The sequence below is a fragment of the Pinus tabuliformis genome, chromosome 8, assembly GCF_031772625.1.
Source record: "Pinus tabuliformis cultivar Carrire ecotype Pingquan chromosome 8, CPIR1, whole genome shotgun sequence".
Classification (NCBI taxonomy): Eukaryota; Viridiplantae; Streptophyta; class Pinopsida; order Pinales; family Pinaceae; genus Pinus; species Pinus tabuliformis.
In genome coordinates this window covers 911,959,417-911,979,582 of record NC_142294.1, presented here as the reverse complement: position 1 = coordinate 911,979,582, position 20,166 = coordinate 911,959,417, and the positions used below count along the sequence as shown (strand labels likewise).

Here is a 20,166-nt window from a genome sequence, read left to right as displayed (position 1 = left end):
TGAATCTCGCAAAGGAGGCCATCAAAAGAAGATATGGGGATGAGGAGGCAAGGTATATGCCTCTTTGGGACATTATTGATGCACGTTGGGATAGGCAATTGCATTCCCCCTTACATGCTGCTGGGTACTTCTTAAACCCACAATATTTTTATGATAAGAGCAAATTTAATGAGGATGGGGAGGTTGGCAGAGGACTTATGACATGCATGGAAAGGTGCTTCCCTGATCCAGAATTTCAAAGTCACGTCTTTTCCCAACTACAAGATTATAGGGCGCCATCTAAATTGTTTGCCTATACCAGTGCTATACGAGAAAGGTCTAAGATGTTGCCAGGTACCCAGCTTGAAGGCTTCATCAATTCATTAAATTTATTTAAACTTTATTTTGTATGTTAAATGTTTTATTAAATTTTCTTGTCTTTTTAAGTTTTTACTATTTAGTATTTAGCACTTTTACACACAAACCCTTGCCACTTGCTAGGTCTTTGGTGGAAAAACGTTGTTAGTGATACATCAGATTTGAAGAGATTTGCCATTCGAATCTTAAACCAAGCATGCAGTGCTTCAGGTTGTGAGTGCAACTGGAGCATGTTTGAGAAAATTCCTTTAAGAAGCGCAACCGATTAACACAAAAATGCTTAAATGACCTTATATTTGTCCATTACAATCTATGACTTCGCAACAAGCAAATACTAGGTGAGAGCTTGAATTTGAAGGTTTCATAATCTAATTCGTACTTTAAAGTTCAAACTTCAAAGTCAAACTTTAATTCACATTTCAATGTCTCATGATAATGACAGGTTTGGATCATTCACCAATCGACCTTGAAGAGATAGATTTGCAAACTACAAATGCGGCAGAATGGGTCCAATTAGAGGAGGCTCCTCTTTTAAGCCTACATGACTTGGAGAAATTTGAGAACCAAGCAATTGAAGGAGTGGGAGGAATCGCTTCTAGTTCTCACTCTTAAGAGTCTTAGACTCTTAGTTACTGATTTTTTTTCTGATTAGTATGCAGTTTTTTGTAAACTTTTAGAAGCATATGCTTCTGGTTCTATGTAGTCACTGGTTAGGAGTCAAGACTCAAGACTCAGTACTTTGGATCATGTTTGGACTCATAACATATACAAGATACTTATTCATTCATGATATTTTGAACATCTATTGATATTATGCATTGTTTGGACATGGCTTTACCGAATATTAATGAAAAATGTTTTTTTAATTCAATATATGTGTATATTTTTATTTATTGGATTCACTGATTTTTTGCCGATTTTTTCCCGATCCGATTAAAACTCTTCACTCTTTTGCCTCGCCGATTTATTGCCGATTCCGAGTCTAGTAACATTGCTAAAATCTCTTGCAGGAAGTTTTGATTTATCAGCTTTATCCTGAAAGATACTTTATGCATATGGTACCAACAATGTGAATAAACAGAGCCAGCAGGTGCACATGCAGATTACGCTATCATAACAGTTTGTTTTCAGAATATTCTATCCTTATCCACAAGGAAGAAACTGAGATCACAATTATGATGAATGATTGGTCTTCTCCCCGCTTAAAAGTTAGCTGGATTATCTTCTCTTCCCATCTAATAGAGAATAATGACCTCTTACACTCCATCCAACAGGACACCATCAGTCATTTCAAGGTTTACAGTGTACACTCATTCCAGGAATCTTTACAAGGTGCATATTTTACCTGATACATATTTTCGAACCAAGCAACAAAGCTTGTCCATTCCATCCAATAAAAATCCAATAGTAGGATCACTTGAATCCTGTTACAAAAAACAAGTTTAAATCTTTCAAACAACAAAGAATCAAAAGTTCTACTTGTTTATTCAATTTATTCCTCATCCCATAATTTGTAATCCAATTCCAAATCAAAAAACAGAGGAAGTTCAACTCAACATATAGAATCAGTATAAAATAGTCACTTACAATCTCAACAGGCACAATACGTGTTGCTTTGGATTTTACTGATACAACACCAATATGTCGAAAGTACCACATAACTTCAGAACGAGCCAATGCTAAAGCTGAAAACACCATCTGAGGAAACGAAAACAAATTAAATAGATTTCCAAGACTGAGTGAGACTGAATTGAGAAAAAAATAACTAAGCATAGAAGAATACTAAATAGGAACATTTTACATCACAGAAAAGGATTAAAAAAATCAAGTAGATATCAGCACTATAGTGTGCATGATGACATATGTGTTATGTTTCCTCTCTCTGCAATGGTCTTTTCAAACAGAGTAACATGGCCTGCCGAAACATGATACACTTCAGTAAGTCCACACTCAACTCGTCAGTTTCTAAACCAAGTAACAGAACATTCTCATAATCACCAGTAAACATCAACACTCAAGAGTACTGACCAGATTTGGCAAGTTGATCGAGTGCTCACACAGTATAATGAAAATCAGAGTCCCTGTGAGGCAGAAAGGGGCAGCGATCATATATGGACAAATGGTAGATTTGTTTCACAATTTTGAGTTCTTTCTTCTGCTGCTTATTTCGTGTGTGAAGAGTTTCCATTTGCTGAATGCTTTGAAGGGTTTGTTTTTCTTCACTTCAATTTTTTACCATTTGCAAGTTGCGACCATTTGGAAAAGGGATCAACACTAGGCACTACATAGGCTACAACATAGTCTAGACTTGCACCATATTAAGCTAAAACAAGTATATTCAACACAGGAGGTTAAAATGACAAGAATGTAACCTTTAGCAGTCGGCCATAGTATCACAGATTTATTATTTGTAACTATGTGAGATGCTTTTGAGCCTAACATTTCAGGTGAACGTTTCACCCATAATGACGAGCACAGAAAAAGGATAAACAGCACCGTTGCAAATGCTGAGTGAGTGCCAGTATGTAAAAGAAAGAAAGTGGGGAAACAGTAAAGCAGAATTTTAATATTATAAAATGTAACACAGATATATATAAAGAACAAAAAATATATAGTTGAAATCAAGATGGTGACGAGGTGTTAACCACAGTAGCAATTCTTGCTACTGAAGGATTAAGGTCCAGTGAAACTCAGTCACTGGTCACACTAGTCTAATTCTAGATGTTTCATGGCATAGCCATTGATCAGAGGGCATTTTATAGTCAGTTTTGTTAGTTTCTGGGATTTGCTCCCCGATATTCAGATCATCAGGGGGCCCACAGATCAGATTTGATGAGTACTTCTTGGTCCTAGTGAAAAATTGAATCCCATGGGACTGTTCTCACTCAGATCTGGAATGGCACATTTTCTTCTGCTCTTTTTGCTTTTTGCCTTTTTGTAATTATGGCCCATTATGTCATTTGGCCAAAAATTGTACTTTGTGCTTTTCTTTTTTAGGCAGACTGCATTTCTTAGTCATGTCTATATTTTGTAGCTTTATGTTTTTGGCAGGTACAGGTACTAGTCGTCATTCCTAATGAGCAACTGAGGCATGCTCTGAATTTCCTCTGCATGGAAAAGGGAGGAGTTAATGAGTACCATTTTTGTCATTGGTTTGTGTCTCAAGTTGACAGTTGGAGTAGATCTGAATCATGTCTCAAGTAAATTTTCATGGATTATAACTTTGAACTCATAAGTTGTAAAGTGATAAAATTATTAAATCCTCATTCAATTATTTTAATCTCATGAAAAGGACATCAAAATTGTTTTCAGGAGAGAGCGGGAACTTTTACTAAATATCTTCATGAGTAAAGCTAGATAAAAGCGAGAATTTTCCATTTCATGGAGGAAATACGAAAAGCAGATTTGTGTTGATGTTTCCACTTAACGAATGAGTAAAGCAAAGCAGATTTCTACTTTTTACAAAACAATTGAGCTAAGATGCCCACTTGACCTCATTCTTTGAGGATTTCATTATTCTTTTGTCAAAATAATTCTTGTAAATAAGTGAAGGAGAGGCACTCAGCTGAAAGAGCATATACAAGTCATTTAAAGCCATATTGAAGCTGTGGAAAGGACAACAGAGGCATAGGACAGGGTTATGATCAGTATTTCCACGGGAATCAACTCATGGATACAATAATGATGGCTGGAATCTAATAAAATCAGCATGAAGAGACATCGATGACCAATCTCTTGGGCAAATAGATGTTGACTGCAGATTTTAGAATCACAATGTTTCATGGATTGCAATCTATTACTGGGACTGCACTTCAGAGCACCACAGTATCTAAAATCATATATATCAGGGTCTCAAGATACATCATCAGAAGGCGTTGTGAAAATTTCTAACCCGAAATTCTACTGCAGCAACTGATTTATTTCACCTACTTATTCCTCACAATAAATTATTTACGAAATCCCTTCAGCAAATATTAAAATAAATTCTACTGCAGTTATCACATAATTACACAGAGAAAATACATACACAAGAACCAATCACATCAACATAGTTGTTTGTGGACAATTGTCCCCTGAAAAACCTAATGTGGGAAAACCGGTGCACCAAATGAAGGTTTTATTAATCTTCAGCAACAATCATATTTACAAAGAATGATTTTACAGAGAAACTGACAGAAAACACCTGAGACTTCCCCTGGAAACTTTCTGACACCTTGGAGACCCCTCTCCCACTTCTGCGTCACTCTGCATGGCTCGGCGTGGCTCTGAGTGGCTCTGCGTCCCTCTGCGTCAGCCCACATGAGGGTTGCGTCTCCCTCTGCACTGTCTCTCAATGTCCCTGCGTCACCTCCTCCTCAGTCACTGACCACTGTTGATGCCCTCCTCTTCCTCCACCCTACAACTCTCCCTCTGAAATTGATCTCCTTCTCTTTGAGAATAGATTTTCGTTGGGATACTCAGTATTTGCCGGTGTGTCTCCAAATGATCCTCAAGTCTTTTAGAAGCTTCTCACCCTTATCTTTATTAATACCCATTAATATTTTAATTTTCCTAAGTTTAGACTTAGGAACCCATTAAAAATATTAATTATTTTAATAACTCCTCATCCGGGTGGAATTTTTCCAAACAATTGCTGGGTCTTGGAGATCTCATGTGCCTTGGCCTCTCCACCAAATTTCAAGGCTAGAGAACATCCGATGCTACTCAAAATCAAGAGGCATAATTACAACAGCTAATGAAGTGACCCCAGCTGTTGAGGATGAAATCTCAAGCTATCCACAAAGTCTGGTATTGCTTGTTCATGAACCTCATCAAGATGGCAGAGTATTGGATTCTCATATTTGAGAAAGTGCATTGAGAGCATATGCCGTGAGTGATGAAGTTGATCTAATTTTTCCTCATACTGCAAGATTGCAGATACAACTTGGGGTGAACATGCCTGCAAGAACAGATTGTAGATCACATAGAGACATTGATCAAATTGCAGGTAAACAGCTTGATGACATTTATAATGTGGTTCTCTACCTCTAGGATCATTGACATAGACATAGACACCTGTAACGACCACTAGTCGTATACACAATGGAAATATTAAAATACTTCGTAGACAAAGACATCCATAGTAGGACAGTAATTGTAATTGTATATTGAATAAGAGAATTGATGTAGGATGATACAAATGAGAATGAAGGTCCTGTATATATAGCCAGGTAAGTACCCTTTCACTAACGGTTATGTCCTTAGGGATATACCTTTTCATTAATTCCTAACTAATTAATCATTAATCTTATTCATTGTCTTTTACATTTTTTGTGTTTATTTTTATATAAATTTAGTTTGTTACATTGCCTTCCCCTTCAAAAAGCTTTGTCCTCAAAGCTTATTGATGACGGATAATATCTTTTCTGTCATTAGAAATATTTTCTCACTTCTGAACTTTCATCTTTGTTGATGCAAGACGATATGATGTTCTGAGCAATAGACATAATTTTCGTACTGAAAACGGATCAGACCATCCAAGATTAATCTTCTAGGAAATCTTCTGACCCTTGGATATGTGTGGTGAATATTTATCGTAAGACAGGATTGAGCTTATTTTAGTATTCTTCGGAACATAAGTTTGTTTACGTTGGGGGCATGGCTAGCTAGCCCTTAGAAGACTTTTCGAATCCGAGTCTGTCGATATCATTTTCTTACAAGAAACTTTGGGAGCGGCTGACCTTACCTCCCGCACTCTTGGCTCTCTGAAGCCTGGTTGGATCTTTCAATCCCTTGATGTAATAGGGCGATCAGGTGGATTGGCCCTAGGATATAACCCTCGCACCATAAACCTGAAGTCCTCCTGGGGAGGTGTTGGCTTCATAGGTATGGACATTTTTTCATCTGAACTGGGGATGGATCTTCACATGATCAATGTATATGGGCCTTGTCATGGTAGAGAGGCCTTCTGGAACCGATTCCTTAACCTATCTATCACTTCCCCGGATAACCTCATCATTGGTGGCGACCTAAACTTCTCCATAGGCTACGGAGAATCCTGGGGGACAAATGCACAGGTGGATTTGCTTACTGAATCTATGGACCTGCTACTTGAACAACATCGCCTGGCGAACATTACTATGATGAAACCTCTCCCCACCTGGTCGAATAGGAGAGTGGGTGAGGTTGCATTGGCTAGGAGACTAGAGAGGTTCCTGATCAAGGACACACTGATACAAAAACTCTCCCTATACAGACAATGGGTCCAATTTGGTGGTATTTCAGACCACTCCCCCATTTATATGGAGATGGTCCCCCTAAAAAACCAAGGGCACCATATAAATTCAACTCCACCTGGCTTAAGGACCCATCCTACATCCAGCTGGTAACTAATTTTTGGCTTACAAACCCGCCAACTAGTGGTAGATCTCTGGCAGAAGGATTCTGCTCCAACCTCTCTGCACTCAAGAGACTCTCCATTAACTGGGCCAAGGAAAAAGCCAAGAGGGATGACAATACCCTTGTTGAGGTTGAGGAATTACTATCCACTCTTCTGGACGACCAAACAAAGGATTCATATCTGCTGATGCAAAGTCACATCTAATAGATCTAGAAAATCAGAGATCAAAAATTTTGAAGGAACGGGAAGAAACCTGGCGACTTCGAAGTCGTGTGGTTTGGTTACAAGCGGGAGATGAGAACACCAAGTTCGTCCAAAACTATGCCAAGGGAAGGAAAGTCACCAATACTATCTAGAATATGCCCATGGAAGATGGAAGCATGGCATCTACCTTTAGCCAGCTATCTCGCCTGGGGAATTCGCATTTCAGACACCTCTTCAAGGCACCCCCTAGTGCTACTCTTGCTGAAATTGTCAGAATTGTGGGACACTTCCCCAGATTTGTGGATATGGATACGGCTGAGGAGCTCACATCCCCCGTCACTCAGGCAGAACTAGAAGGAACATTGAAATGGTTCAAAAAAGATAGAAGTCCAGGGCCAGATGGTTGGACAATTGAATTCTACCTTGCTTTTTTTAAGCTCATTGGACATGATCTGCATAGGGTGGTGGAAGAATGCAGGACTTCCGGGCGTATGTATGAGGCCATTAACTCCACTTTCATTGCCTTGATCCCCAAATCCGACTCCCCCGCATCCTTCAATGATTTTCGTCCCATCTCCCTTTGTAACTGCCTATACAAAATCATTGCCAAGATTCTTGCAAACAGGCTCAGACCCATCCTATCTCGTCACATCTCCCCTGAGCAATTTGCTTTCCTTTAGAACAGACAAATCCATGAAGCTATTGGTACTGCCCAAGAAGCCCTCCATTCTATCAAAATTAAAAAGCTAAAAGGGGCAATCCTCAAAATTGACTTAGCTAAAGCTTTTGATAGGGTCAGCTGGCTATATATCAAAATGATCCTCACCCATCTGGGCTTCCCCCCTCCCTTCATCGACTGGGTCATGTGCTACATAACCTCGGCATCTTTCAATGTCCTCATTAATGGCTCTGCATCTCACTTTTTCCATGCTGAGCGAGGCCTTCGGCAAGGCTGTCCACTTTCCCCGCTTCTTTTTTTGATTGTTATGGAAGGCCTCAGCAGACTCATTGCATCAGCCAAGAGGGATGGGCAACTACAAGGGCTGAAAATGAGTGATCAATGCTATCTCACCCATCTTCTTTTTGTTGACGATGTCCTTATATTCCTTAATGGCAGCCATCGGGACTCATCTACCTTCCATGACATCCTAAATCTTTTTGCCCTGGCTACCGGCATGGAAGCAAATCATTCCAAATCAACCATCACCCTCTCCAATACATCCCCCCTAGAAGCCAGAATTGCACATCAATATTTCCCCTTCCTCCATCATCATCTGGAGGATGGCCTCAAGTACCTAGGGTTCTGGATCAAGCCCCATTTCTACAAGATAGCGAACTGGATTTGGCTTGTGATCAAAATTGAGAAGCAACTGACAAATTCGAACCATAGGTTTCTATCAAGAGCAGGGCACCTTGTCCTCATTAAATCAGTCTTGGAGGCTACCCCTCTCTACTGGATGTCGCTGACTTGGATTCATAAAGGAATTCTTGCTCGCATTCAGAAGACTTGTTGTAGATTCTTTTGGAATGGATATAAAGGCAAACCTTTCGCTTCGGTGGGATGGAAGCATATCGCTCTCCCTAAGAAATGGGGAGGTTTGGGACTTAAAGATCTCTCTGTTTTTGCGCATGCATTAGCAGCCAAGATGGGATGGATCCTACTCACTACACAAAACCTCTGGACTGAAGTCATATACCACAAATATATCTAGCCACATCATCTCATGGACTGGATTCGTATACCAGCCTAGCCATGTACAGGGGTTTCTATGGTTTGGAAAGCTATACTGCACACTATGCCTTTCATCAGATCGGGCCTTGCATGGAGAATAAACGATGGCAATCTGGCCCGTATAGGCATGGATTCGTGGACTGGTGGGGGGAACATGCACCAGCTACCTCCAGATCTCATCCACTTTCTGAATCAGAGGCACATCAAGGTGATCGCCCAGATAGCAGACATGGAGAACAGCTCCATCTTCGAACAGGCATGGTCATCTGCTTGAAATCTGGGTATCCCTGAACACTGGCAGCAGATCTGGGATGGGTACATTAATGCCCTGAGCGAAGCACATGTGCGCATAAAGGAGGGCCCCGATGAGCTCATCTGGACACCGACAGAACATGGTAAGTACTCCCCAAAAGTTGGCTATCCAAACCTTCTCAATGATCACAAACCACCTGTTCTTTTGGACTGGTGGCGAAAGATCTGGAAGCTCAAAGCGCCTCCTCGAACTAGACTCTTTATGTGGAATGTGCTCAACAACAAGACACCAACGGGAGCAAACCTTATGCACAGATCTCACTATGGGCCACATTGGTGCGTTCTCTGTAAATAAGCAGAGGAGACAAATGATCACTTATTTCTCCACTGCCCAATGTGTGCACAGCTGTGGCAACAAGTATTACATCTCCTTTCCAATCATGGCAGCTGGCACGGTCCTTCGATTCTTGAAGCATGGAACAACTGGATTGCTGTGAATCAAGATACAAAATCTCTATGTCTTCCTCTCCTTATCTGTTGGTCTATCTGGCTGACAAGGAATGGTATTATCTTCAAAGGAGCAGAGGCACGATGGCCACTCACAACAACAAAGATTATCGCAGCCTACCATGAAATCCCGGATGAATCCCACCCTACTACAATTCGCTCACACACCTCTGAGACGATTGATCACTCCATACCATGGGCATACTTTGATGGAGCAGCCCAAGCACAGGGATGTGGGGGGGTATCATACTATTCCTATCAGAACAACACCATTACAAAATACAGCTAGGATTGGGAGAGGGAACCAATAACTATGCAGAACTGATCACGCTCAAGCATCTCTTGCATTTTGCACTGGCACACTCATGCATTAATCTACAGATCTTCGGAGACTCCAAAATCATCATTAATTGGTTCAATAACATCAATAATTGTCATGCTCATACTCTTAGGAACATTTTGGAAGAAATTTTGGAATTCAAGGCACAATTTAACTCTATCACCTATCAACACATTTACAGGGAACATAACGAGGCTACTGACAAATTATCCAAGGAGGCCATGACACACCCCAGAGGCCTGTGGATGATCCAGGAACAGTATGGTGCAGAACAGTATCAATATTATCACCGACCCTACATAGATAGAGCATATCATAGGGTGGACAGGCCCTAAATTTTTGGTTTATTTTACAGTTGATACACAGTATCATTATATGTATATATTTATGTTTTTATTCTGCATACTAGACATGATGAACACCCTGTGAGGTGAATATGTACAACTATTTTGGGAATGGCTTCGGCCATAACTTACTTTTATGTCAGCTACTTTGACTGCCTAGGCCAAAAAATTATGCATATGCCATTGGCATCTACTATATGTAATTTTTCAATTAATGGAAGATTATGACTTTTCCTTGGGAAAAAATAAGTTTGTTTATGTTCTGTGTGATATAGATTTGTAGATTTATTAAGGTGTCTACTCTTATGATTTGGATGTAGATAAGGATTTTTTCTTGTTTGAACTTCCTTAAACATTTTTATGGCAATTCCCTGATTTCCATCAAGCATTGTTATTGTTGACTTAACTATTGAATCCTTATTTGGGGTGTCCTCTATTTGAACGACAACCTCTAAGTACGTTTTTACTTCAATAGGGTTTGGATTTGCCGGAACTGCGATATTAGTGGTATTGATGTTTGTTTCTTCAGTTTGGACTGCTACATCTGGAGATTTTGATGCTTCCTTTGCGACAAGTTCTTTGAACCTATTCGTCAATGATTTATTTTCGTCCTTAAGTTTTTTAATCTGTTTGAGCAGATTTTGATTATGATTTTTGAGACGTAAGCATTCCCCATTCTCTGAGTCAACTTTATTTTGACCTTCACACTTCTCGTCTTTTAAACACTTGATTTGTTCTACTAATGTTTGGTTAAGGCTCTTTAAACGTAAATTTTCTTCTTCTTGTTCTAATAAACGCTCCTTGAGTTCCTTCTTTGATGCTTTAGCTTTCTTGACTTGTTCGAGTAGTTTTTCTTGGTGATCTCTGAGGCGCAAAATTTTTGTCTTTGCTACAAATGACTTCTTCAAGCTCTTTTTGCTTCTTTGATATAGTTTTTTCGTTATCTTGAAACATCAAGTCTAAGATATCCTTAAGGTCTTCTAATGAAGATTTTATTGATTTTGATTTACTTGTTATCTGTCGAAAGGTGACCATCTTCCATTTATAAAGAAACATCATAACTTGTTTCTCTATGTTTAACATGAATGTACCCAAATCCTTAAACCAAGGTTGATCGAGTATGATGTCAGCATTTTTATCCGTCCTTAAAACATGAAATTGAGATATGTACTCATAATGACCTATTGTCACTTGTAGATCACTAATTGTATACACTTTTTGGCCAAAAGTATTTTTCTTTACACGAGTGCTAAGATTTGGAATTAATAGTTGATTTGCCAAGTTGATGTTGATATAATTTTTATCGTTGTTTGGGATGATAGTGACATTAACTTCTCTTTCTTGGATACTTCCTTTTAATGTAATTAGTTTGTGATCTGTAACTGAAAGACCATTAAAAGAAAATCTTTCTTCCTTCGCCATTTTAGAATTGAGCTCCATCACTCTTTTTCAATGATTGATCCCATTTGTTTTGTCGAGATGACTTAAGGTATTATGTAATCTAAATATATAAAATTTCTTTTAATTTGATGGATTGCGAACACTTAGCTATCAATTGGAATATTCTCAAAATTCACCTTTTTATGTTTTATAAGGATATATATCTTCCATTTAATCCACTAAGGAATAAAATTTAATGCTACCATTTTCTTATATTCACTTGTATATATTTGAATGTTTCTCTTTATACTTATATAAAGAGATATGCTTTGACATAACCTTTTTAATTTTTATATATATATATATATATATATATATATATAACTTTATATTCTCTCTTTTTTTGTTTACTTGAACTTTTCTTTAAAATACCCCTTTATAATATAAAACTTCTCTTTATATATCTTTTATTTATAATCTTTTCTTTTTCTTTTTGAAAGTTACAACCCTAGTGAAACGCGGCTATTCATCTCTTTGGGGTATAATATAAAATATATGTCCACTTATGTTCCCTTGACTCAGATAATTTTCTCCACGTAAAAGTAAAACTTACCATTCACATAAAGAGATTCTGTATTCCTTTTGTTCTTCTTTTACCTTGAAAATACCATGGGAAATTACCATGGGTTGCTAATACCACGAGCTTGTAAACCACTTAGAGAAGATTCGAGATAATATTATCTACTCTTATTTCTCTTACGTATAGTTTTAAAGATATTTGGAAAGATTCTCTTTTAACTTTATAATGCGCCTTTTAACAATAATGTAGAGCCTTTTTATATATATGAACATTCTCCTTCAAATTTAACACCAGACTGTATATATCTTCTTCTTTTTTAATAGTATATTTTTATATGATTACTTTTTTCTTTATTTTTTTTAATCTTTATATGTACTTTTTTTCTTTATTTATTTTTGTTTAATGGCCAAAGGCCTCTGACGAATTAGCGACGGAGAAACTCCCAAAAGTGTAGCGAAACGCTTCAATCTTGACGGCAATAATGTTGACGAAACCTGGATGGCCAAGGGCCTGGATCGGAGAGCGTGACTCTGTGCAGCGGTGGAATGGCCAGAGGATCGAACTGCATTGATACCAATGTAATGACCACTAGTTGTATACGCAGCAGAAATATTAAAATACTTCATAGACAAAGACATCCATCGTAGGACAGTAATTGTAATTGTATATTGAATAAAAGAATTGATGTAGGATGATACAAATGAGAATGAGGGTCCTGTATATATAGCCAGGTAAGTACCCTTTCACTAACGGTTATGTCCTTAGGGACATACCTTTTCATTAATTGCTAACTAATTAATCATTAATCTTATTTGTTGTCTTTTACATTATTTGTGTTTATTTTTATATAAATTTAGTTTGTTACAACATCTTACAATAATATAGTTTTGCCAAGAAAATTGAACACGCTTACAAAGCTTTTCAGTTTGACTCTCTCTATATCTCAGTTGAACCCGAGTTGTAATCTCAGTGTTTCTTGGATTTTATTTAGAAAGTGTTTCCACCAAACTCAAATGAGATAGATCCATAACAAAATTGTAAGAATATGTGATTTGTGTTCTTCTACCTCTAGTCCAAGGTTTCGATCCAAAAATATGCAAATCTGTTATTAAATTTCTATGTTACCTTCTAGAAGGGGGTCCTTAGGAGGTCTCCAAGTTTTTATTAAACAAAAATAAGTCACATATTTTTGTAAGTTTTCTTAGAAGATGATTCTAAAGGTGATGTACAAACAGCCACAGCAAGCGTATTGGCAAACCTCCCAGCTTTCGACTATAACACACTGTTGTTTTAATAATATCTGAAGCAATCCCAAAAATTATAAAAGTGATGAAGAGTGGTTAGTGTGGCACCTCTAATCAATGACTTTTTGTTTCATGTCTGCAAAGCTTCCAATTTGTAGAGTGCACAGAGAGCCTTGTAATGTTAAGACCACATTTTGCATTGTAAAGGCCTGTTACCCACAAAAATGGGTAACCCCACAAGAAGAGCGAGATCATAGCCATGTTGAAGAAGATATCACCCCTTATCATCATGATCCTCCTATGAATCAAAGGGATCAAGATCATGAAGAAGAATGCCATGAGGAAGATTCTTCTCTAGACCATCAAGACATTGAAAGTGACTCAAAAGATGACATGGGAGGGGAACACGATGAGGAGCATGATGAAAATGGCTCTTTGGAAAGAGAAATTGAGGCAACCCCCACCCTTTCATGCATGCTATGTTTGAAGATGAACATCCTAAGAACCTTGAAAAGGGTGCTCCCATTAATCCCTAGGAGGTTGACATTGGTGATTACTTGCATATAGAAGAAGGAAAATAGGAGATCAGTGGCTATCGTTTCAACAAGGACCCAATTTATGATACTAATGATGATGTTGTCTCACCTTATCTTCCATATGATCAGGAAGACATATTTGAAACGTCCTTAGATCCTCCCCTTGTCATCCCCCAGTAATATTTTGAGCACATAGGTTTTGAAAATAATGAGCTTGCATTGATTGACAATTTTGAATATGATCCTTATGATGAGCATCCTAGTTGTCATGATCTCGCCGACCAGTCATTTCTCTTATCATGCCATGCCCAGCATGTTCCTGAGGACATCTGCAAGAGTTGCCTGCCTAAGAAAACTTTTGAGAAGAAACTCTTGAGCTTCATCATTGATTTCTCTTTATTCAGGATAGAAGGAAAGATTAGATGGTGCAAGATTAATTCCCCCACTAATTCTTCATCCACAACTCCTTTTCATGATAAGTGGTACTCTTATTTTCCCACCTCCTACCATTTTGATTCATCATGTCGATCTTGCAAAGGTATTTTTGATGTTTTCTTGTCCTATCTCATAACCACTCATAAGGACAGTAGATGTTATGTCAATCTAATGATATGTTGGTTACATTGGTTATATGACTATACTTGATCCATCCCTTGTGTGCTAGCATAAGGTAGGGTAGGTAGTTGCATTTCATATCATGCTTCGTGTAGAATAGATTGTATTTAGAGTAGATTGTATTTTCTGTACGAATTAATACTTTGTATAAAACATGGGTGATACTCTACGCCCAGTGCACATGCTCCCAAAAAGGTTGATTGCAATTTGTAGGTAACAAGTCTGTGAGCCCAAGAACTATTGGAGTTGTCATGAACTCCCAGTTCGAGCATATGGATCATGCGCTCTATGGTGAGCTCATGTCGCAGTTGGAGCCAAATGTTACCCACCAAAATGAGTAACCCCATATGAGAAAAAAATTCTCTCGTTTTCTACATCTAATTGCCCAACCAAAAGCCCATGACAACCATCACTAGCTTATAACATGACACTATTCATCTCCACTATGCATCAGTCAAAAAGTACTTTATTCATTTTACAATCAGGTGCTTATGCATTTTCCTATTTGGGCTTTTTGTAATGGATTGTGGGGTGACCTAGAAAAAGGAGAGGTTTTAACCATGATCTTGTTCCCTAATATTAAATGGGGGGTTAATATTCAACCCTAGTCTAGTGGGACCTCCACTAATGGCCCAATGGTCATAGGAGAGGCGCTACTAGGGAAGCCCTGATTAAGATAGTGAGTTCATCTATCCCGACTCCATACTTACCACTTTCCATCTTACATTACAAGCCCTATATTCCACCTTCATTTTTTGGGTTTAGTTGAACATTAGTTCTCTGGGATTTGGCACCCATACATCCTCAAACCTGGGTAGGGCCCAGGACTTGGCCTTGGGAGGTTGATGCAGCTAAAAGAAAAGGAAAGAACAAATAATGGCCACAAAAGAAAATCAAAATGCAAAAGATATCCACGACATACACATTACCACGTGGGAAATAGCCAAGCCTGAGCTCTAACTCACCCCCAATGACCATCACCCGGTTTCTAAGCACCATATTGCTCTTATACACCATGAAACGAACCCTTGCATTTTCCAATTGTTAAATTTCTAATACTAGCCAAATTTATTTTCTCACGGGAATTTAGTTTATCCCCAGCAATTTATTTATTTACCCAAATAATTACTGAATCACAAAAAATAAAATCGTCGATATTTTTAACTTCTAGAATTAAATATATGTGGTGGAAATAAACCAGAGAGACCAATCACACATTGCAAAAAAATAACCCACAACAATTCTTCGTCATTTAATTATCTGGAAAATATGGGTTTTTCAACCCATAGAGATACAAGGAAAAATACAAAATCCCAGGACCTATAACACGACTCCCTCAGAATGAATTCGACCCAAGGATATTAGCATCTAGGAAATTAGCCTTCGAATGAAATCAACCTGGAAAACTGGGCCCAAATAGTCAGCCAACTTGCATGCCACTAATCCACACTAAGGAAAACTCGGTCCTCCAACAACTTGACCTACTCTAGATACAATTGATCTCCTTCCAGCAACTCAACCCTGCAATCTACTCTTACTCGACCCTCCTAGATTTTGCCCCAATCCACTCTCACTTCTCCTTCTCTACACTCTTGGTCCACGGAGCCACTCGCATTTAGAGAAAATCACTTTCTATGAATGATGATTCACTCACACAACTTGTGTCTTCACCTCCTTGCTAAGCTCCCTTTATAATCTTCATTGAGTCCAAAACCCTAACCCCAATCTCCCTTCTAGAACCACCATGGAGATCAACAGGTTAGATTATTTCTAAGTCACTCAAATAATTAAATTATTTATCCTTAGAAAATAACTCAATAGTCCACAATAATTAACTTATTTTAATTATTGTACTTTTCCTATGTTAGACTTAGGAAAGAAGACATAAATCACTTACTCCACAAAGCAAGAACCTAGGAAAGGCAAATAATATCTTCCACATGCTAAGGCACCAAGCCTATGCAGAAGACCTTCCGAAGCTACCACTCGTATCAACACCAACCCTGATGGGCAATGAGCTACCTCATCATTGACGGGTAATACAACTGCAAAACATCATACAAAGGAAGCTCTAACCCTTTGAGTTACAACCAGTATTACAAAGAAAAAATTCAAGAAAATGTAAAAGGCGCACAAGAGGGGTGCAGAAACAAAGGTCGGTTGGTAACTCATGCATCCACAATCGCTCCCTCCTCACATCTATACACTCAGGATGTTGATCCCCATCACTTTATTCCCTTTGACCATGGCACTTGGCCATGAAGTCTACTCCCCTCTGTTACCATCATTGTTCACATTTTGAAGGGTGCACTAAGGAAATGTCACTTCCCCATGGAGCTAGAAACAACCAATAGGGTTGTCCTTTAGCAACTCCTACCTAGGGAGGAAACACCATGGCAAGTTCAAAGCCCCAAATTTGGAAGGGAAGCCTTGTTTGAAGTGTCAAATAGCCCTTTACTCTCAATCTTGGTCCACTTAGATGCAAAAATGATTATGGTACCTTGTTATTTGCTAGACTTTGTGAAGTGACTATTAGGTGGTTATGCAACCATGACCTGCGCACCTTAACTAGGGCCCAGGGCTCCAGAGAAGCAAATTGACACCCGCAGGTGAAGCTGAGAGCCATGGGACTCCAAGCAGCAGTAGAGCATCACACACACCCTTGGGCACCTCCATCACCAACATTGTTTTGGCACTTTGCCCTACATTTGACGACTTTTTTTGGATGATTACCCTACAAAGCCTCATTAGTGGCAGTAGCAATGGTAAAACTCAAAGAGTGAAGATAACGAAAACTTGGCCCTACCAAGAAAGGGCAAGGCCAAGAAGGGCTTAAATAAAGGGTCCAAGGGAGGGAAGAAGGAAAAGGACTTGAGAAAAATCAAGTGCTTTGGTTGCAGTCAACAAGGACACTATGTAATCCAATATCCAAACAGGAAAAAGGGAGAGAAAAAAAGGGGAATTAGCAAACAGCAACTTCAACAGACATTGAGGACATATCTTCAAGGCTAGAGGATGAGTTAGCTCTCATAACTTGCCTCTCTAGCTCTACATCTATAGGTGTCTGGTATATTGATAGTGGAGCATCATGTCACATGATGGGAGTTAGAGAATAATTTTCTAGTTATCAGGAAGAGGAGATGGGCTTCCAAATTTAGATGGGGAACAAGTCCAAGTGTACTCCAGTTGGGAGAAGGATTGCCACCATTCAGATGGATTCAGGCTAGAATACTAGTGTTATAGATGTGCCGCACATGCTAGGTTTAAGAATGAACGTGATTTCAGTTTCTACACTTCAGGACAATGGATATGATGTCTACTTTCGAGGGCAGAAGGTGTACATTAAACACCATAACTGGAAGGCGATGAAACAGATTAGGGCAAGAAGTGACAAGCTATACAAGTTGCAATTAGACTCTCCAAAGGCACTAGTTAGCAGAAATATGGGAGAATTATGGCATAGGAGGATGGAACACATACACCATGGAGCACTTAGGTTGCTCAAGGAGACCATAATGGGAGTTCCAGAAATCAGCACAGAACATGATGATCTGTGTAGAGGGTGTGTACTTGAGAAATTTGTGAAAGCACCATTCCCAAGGAGTCATAGTAGAGCCAAGGGTGTGCTTGAGTTGATACATATTGATATATGCGGCCCGTTGTCTACAAAATCTCTTAGGGGTTATGAGTATTTTGTAACCTTCATTGATGACTTCTCCCAGAAAACCTGGATGTATTTCTTGAAAAGGAGGGACGAAATCTTCGGTTGCTTCCAAGAGTTTAAGGCTCTTGTGGAGAACATGACAGGGAGAAAAATAAAGGTTCTTCGTACAGATAATGGAAACAAGTACACAAATAAGGCCTTCACGAGGTTCTGTGCGAAGGAGGGCATCAAGAGAGAATGGACAGCTCCATATAGCCCACAACATAATGGAGTCGCAGAGCAGAAGAACAGATCGATAGTTGGAGCAGCAAGGGTAATGTTGTATGACTAGGAGATGCCTAGATTTCTCTGGGCAGAGGCATGTAGTACAGAAGCGGATATTCAGAACAGGGTTCCTCACAAGGTGTTGGGGAAGATGACACCCGAGGAGGCTTTTACAGGAAAGAAGTCAGAGGTTGGACACTTCAAAATCTTTGGCAGCATAGCTTATTGTCACGTGCCAGACAACAAACGCACCAAGTTGGATCAAACTGCGGAGAAGGGATATTTCAATGCATACAGTGAAACATCCAAAGCATCCAAGATTTACATTCTTGGTAGTAGGAAGATTATCATGAGACAGGATGTGAAATCCCAGGAGGAGAAACCCTTCAGAAAATCTCACAAGGTGCTAGTAGATGATCATAGTGGGCCAAACAAAAGCTCCAAGAGTTGAACAAGGATCTCAGTCGCAGGGTACTAGTACGAGTACAATGACTCGGACAAGTGCAAGTACAGGTGCAAAGGAGAGTTCATAGCAGATGGAACAACAAGGCAGGGTGAGGAGCATGAAGCTCCACCCAACACCAGTGGAATAAAAAACAGGGAAGCGCTTCAAACATTGAGAGGTGCAAGAGTTCGTGGGCACTCCTAGAGCGAGCACCAGAGAGCGAAGACAGTCAGCCAGGCATAAGGCATTGGTGATAGAGGTCATTGATAGAGAGGCTTTCAGCTATCAAGAGGCCATGCAACATTAGGTGTACCAAGATATGATGGTAGAGGAGTACAAACCTATCATGTTGAATAATGTATGGGAGTTCATGCCTAGACTGATGGACAAGCCAATAGTCGGCTCTGGTTGGATCTATTAGATCAAATATGATGCAGATGGCAATGTAGACAAGTATAAGGATAGGTTTGTTGCCAAGGGTTTTGCTCAAAAAGAGGCCATAAACTATGAGGAGACACCCACTCCAATGGCTAGATACACTTCTATCAGGGTTGTGACCTCTCTAGCAGTGCAGATGGGAGGGCAAATTCACCAGATGGACATCAAGATGGTTTTTCTGAATGGAGTAATAGAAGAGGAGGTGTATATCGAACATCCAGAAGGATTTGAAATGCATGGGAGGGATACTCATGTTTGCAAGTTGAAGAGGGCGCTAAATGCACTCAACCAAGCTCCCAAAGCATGGGATGGTTGGATCAAAAGTTACTTGTAGCAAATGGCCTTTGTGAAGAGTGAAGCAGATTCGAACCTCTATTATTTGATGGTAGGAAGTGAGCATCTCATGTTGATTTGGGGCAGCATCGAATGTGCTATAAGCCTCAAATTTTGCAGGAAGGCTTGGGCATAGGTATTCCAAAGAACCTAGAAAGTGTTTTGGGAAATTCTACCCAAAAGTGATTTTATTAATAATTAATATTTTTATTGGGATTCCTAAGTCTAAACTTGGGAAAATTAAAATATTAATGTGTATTAATCTAATTAGGGGTGAAACTTCTAGAAAAAACCATGGATCAAGTCAAAACAATCTGAGCCTTTGATTAAGATGTAATCTAGGTCTTTGGTTGTCAAACAAGAAGATATAAGAAGGGGCTTGAGGGTCATTTGGAAGACACATAGAGAGATAGAGAAAATCGATTTTTGAAGTGAGAAGTTCTCAGGAGGAAAAAATCGATTGAAGGAATCTCTTGCAGTTGAGGGGCAGGGATAGCAACTTCCGGAGAGAGAGATTCTCAACCGACAATACATCAGCAAAGAGAGGAAGTA

The 20,166-nt window shown here is 39.1% G+C and overlaps 1 protein-coding gene across 2 annotated transcripts in view; it reads right to left on the bottom strand.

Moving 5' to 3' along the window:
* The window catches only part of GRL (transcription activator), a 380,056-nt gene that overhangs the window by 121,398 nt on the left and 238,492 nt on the right, over positions 1–20,166 (bottom strand). For both annotated transcript variants that reach the window (XM_089373054.1, XM_089373053.1), the window contains 2 exons: positions 1,945–2,055; positions 1,703–1,781 (listed from right to left, as the gene is read on the bottom strand). In XM_089373054.1, coding sequence (XP_089229180.1) covers positions 1,703–1,781; positions 1,945–2,055 — 190 coding nt within the window. The remainder of the gene's footprint in view (positions 1–1,702; positions 1,782–1,944; positions 2,056–20,166) is intronic.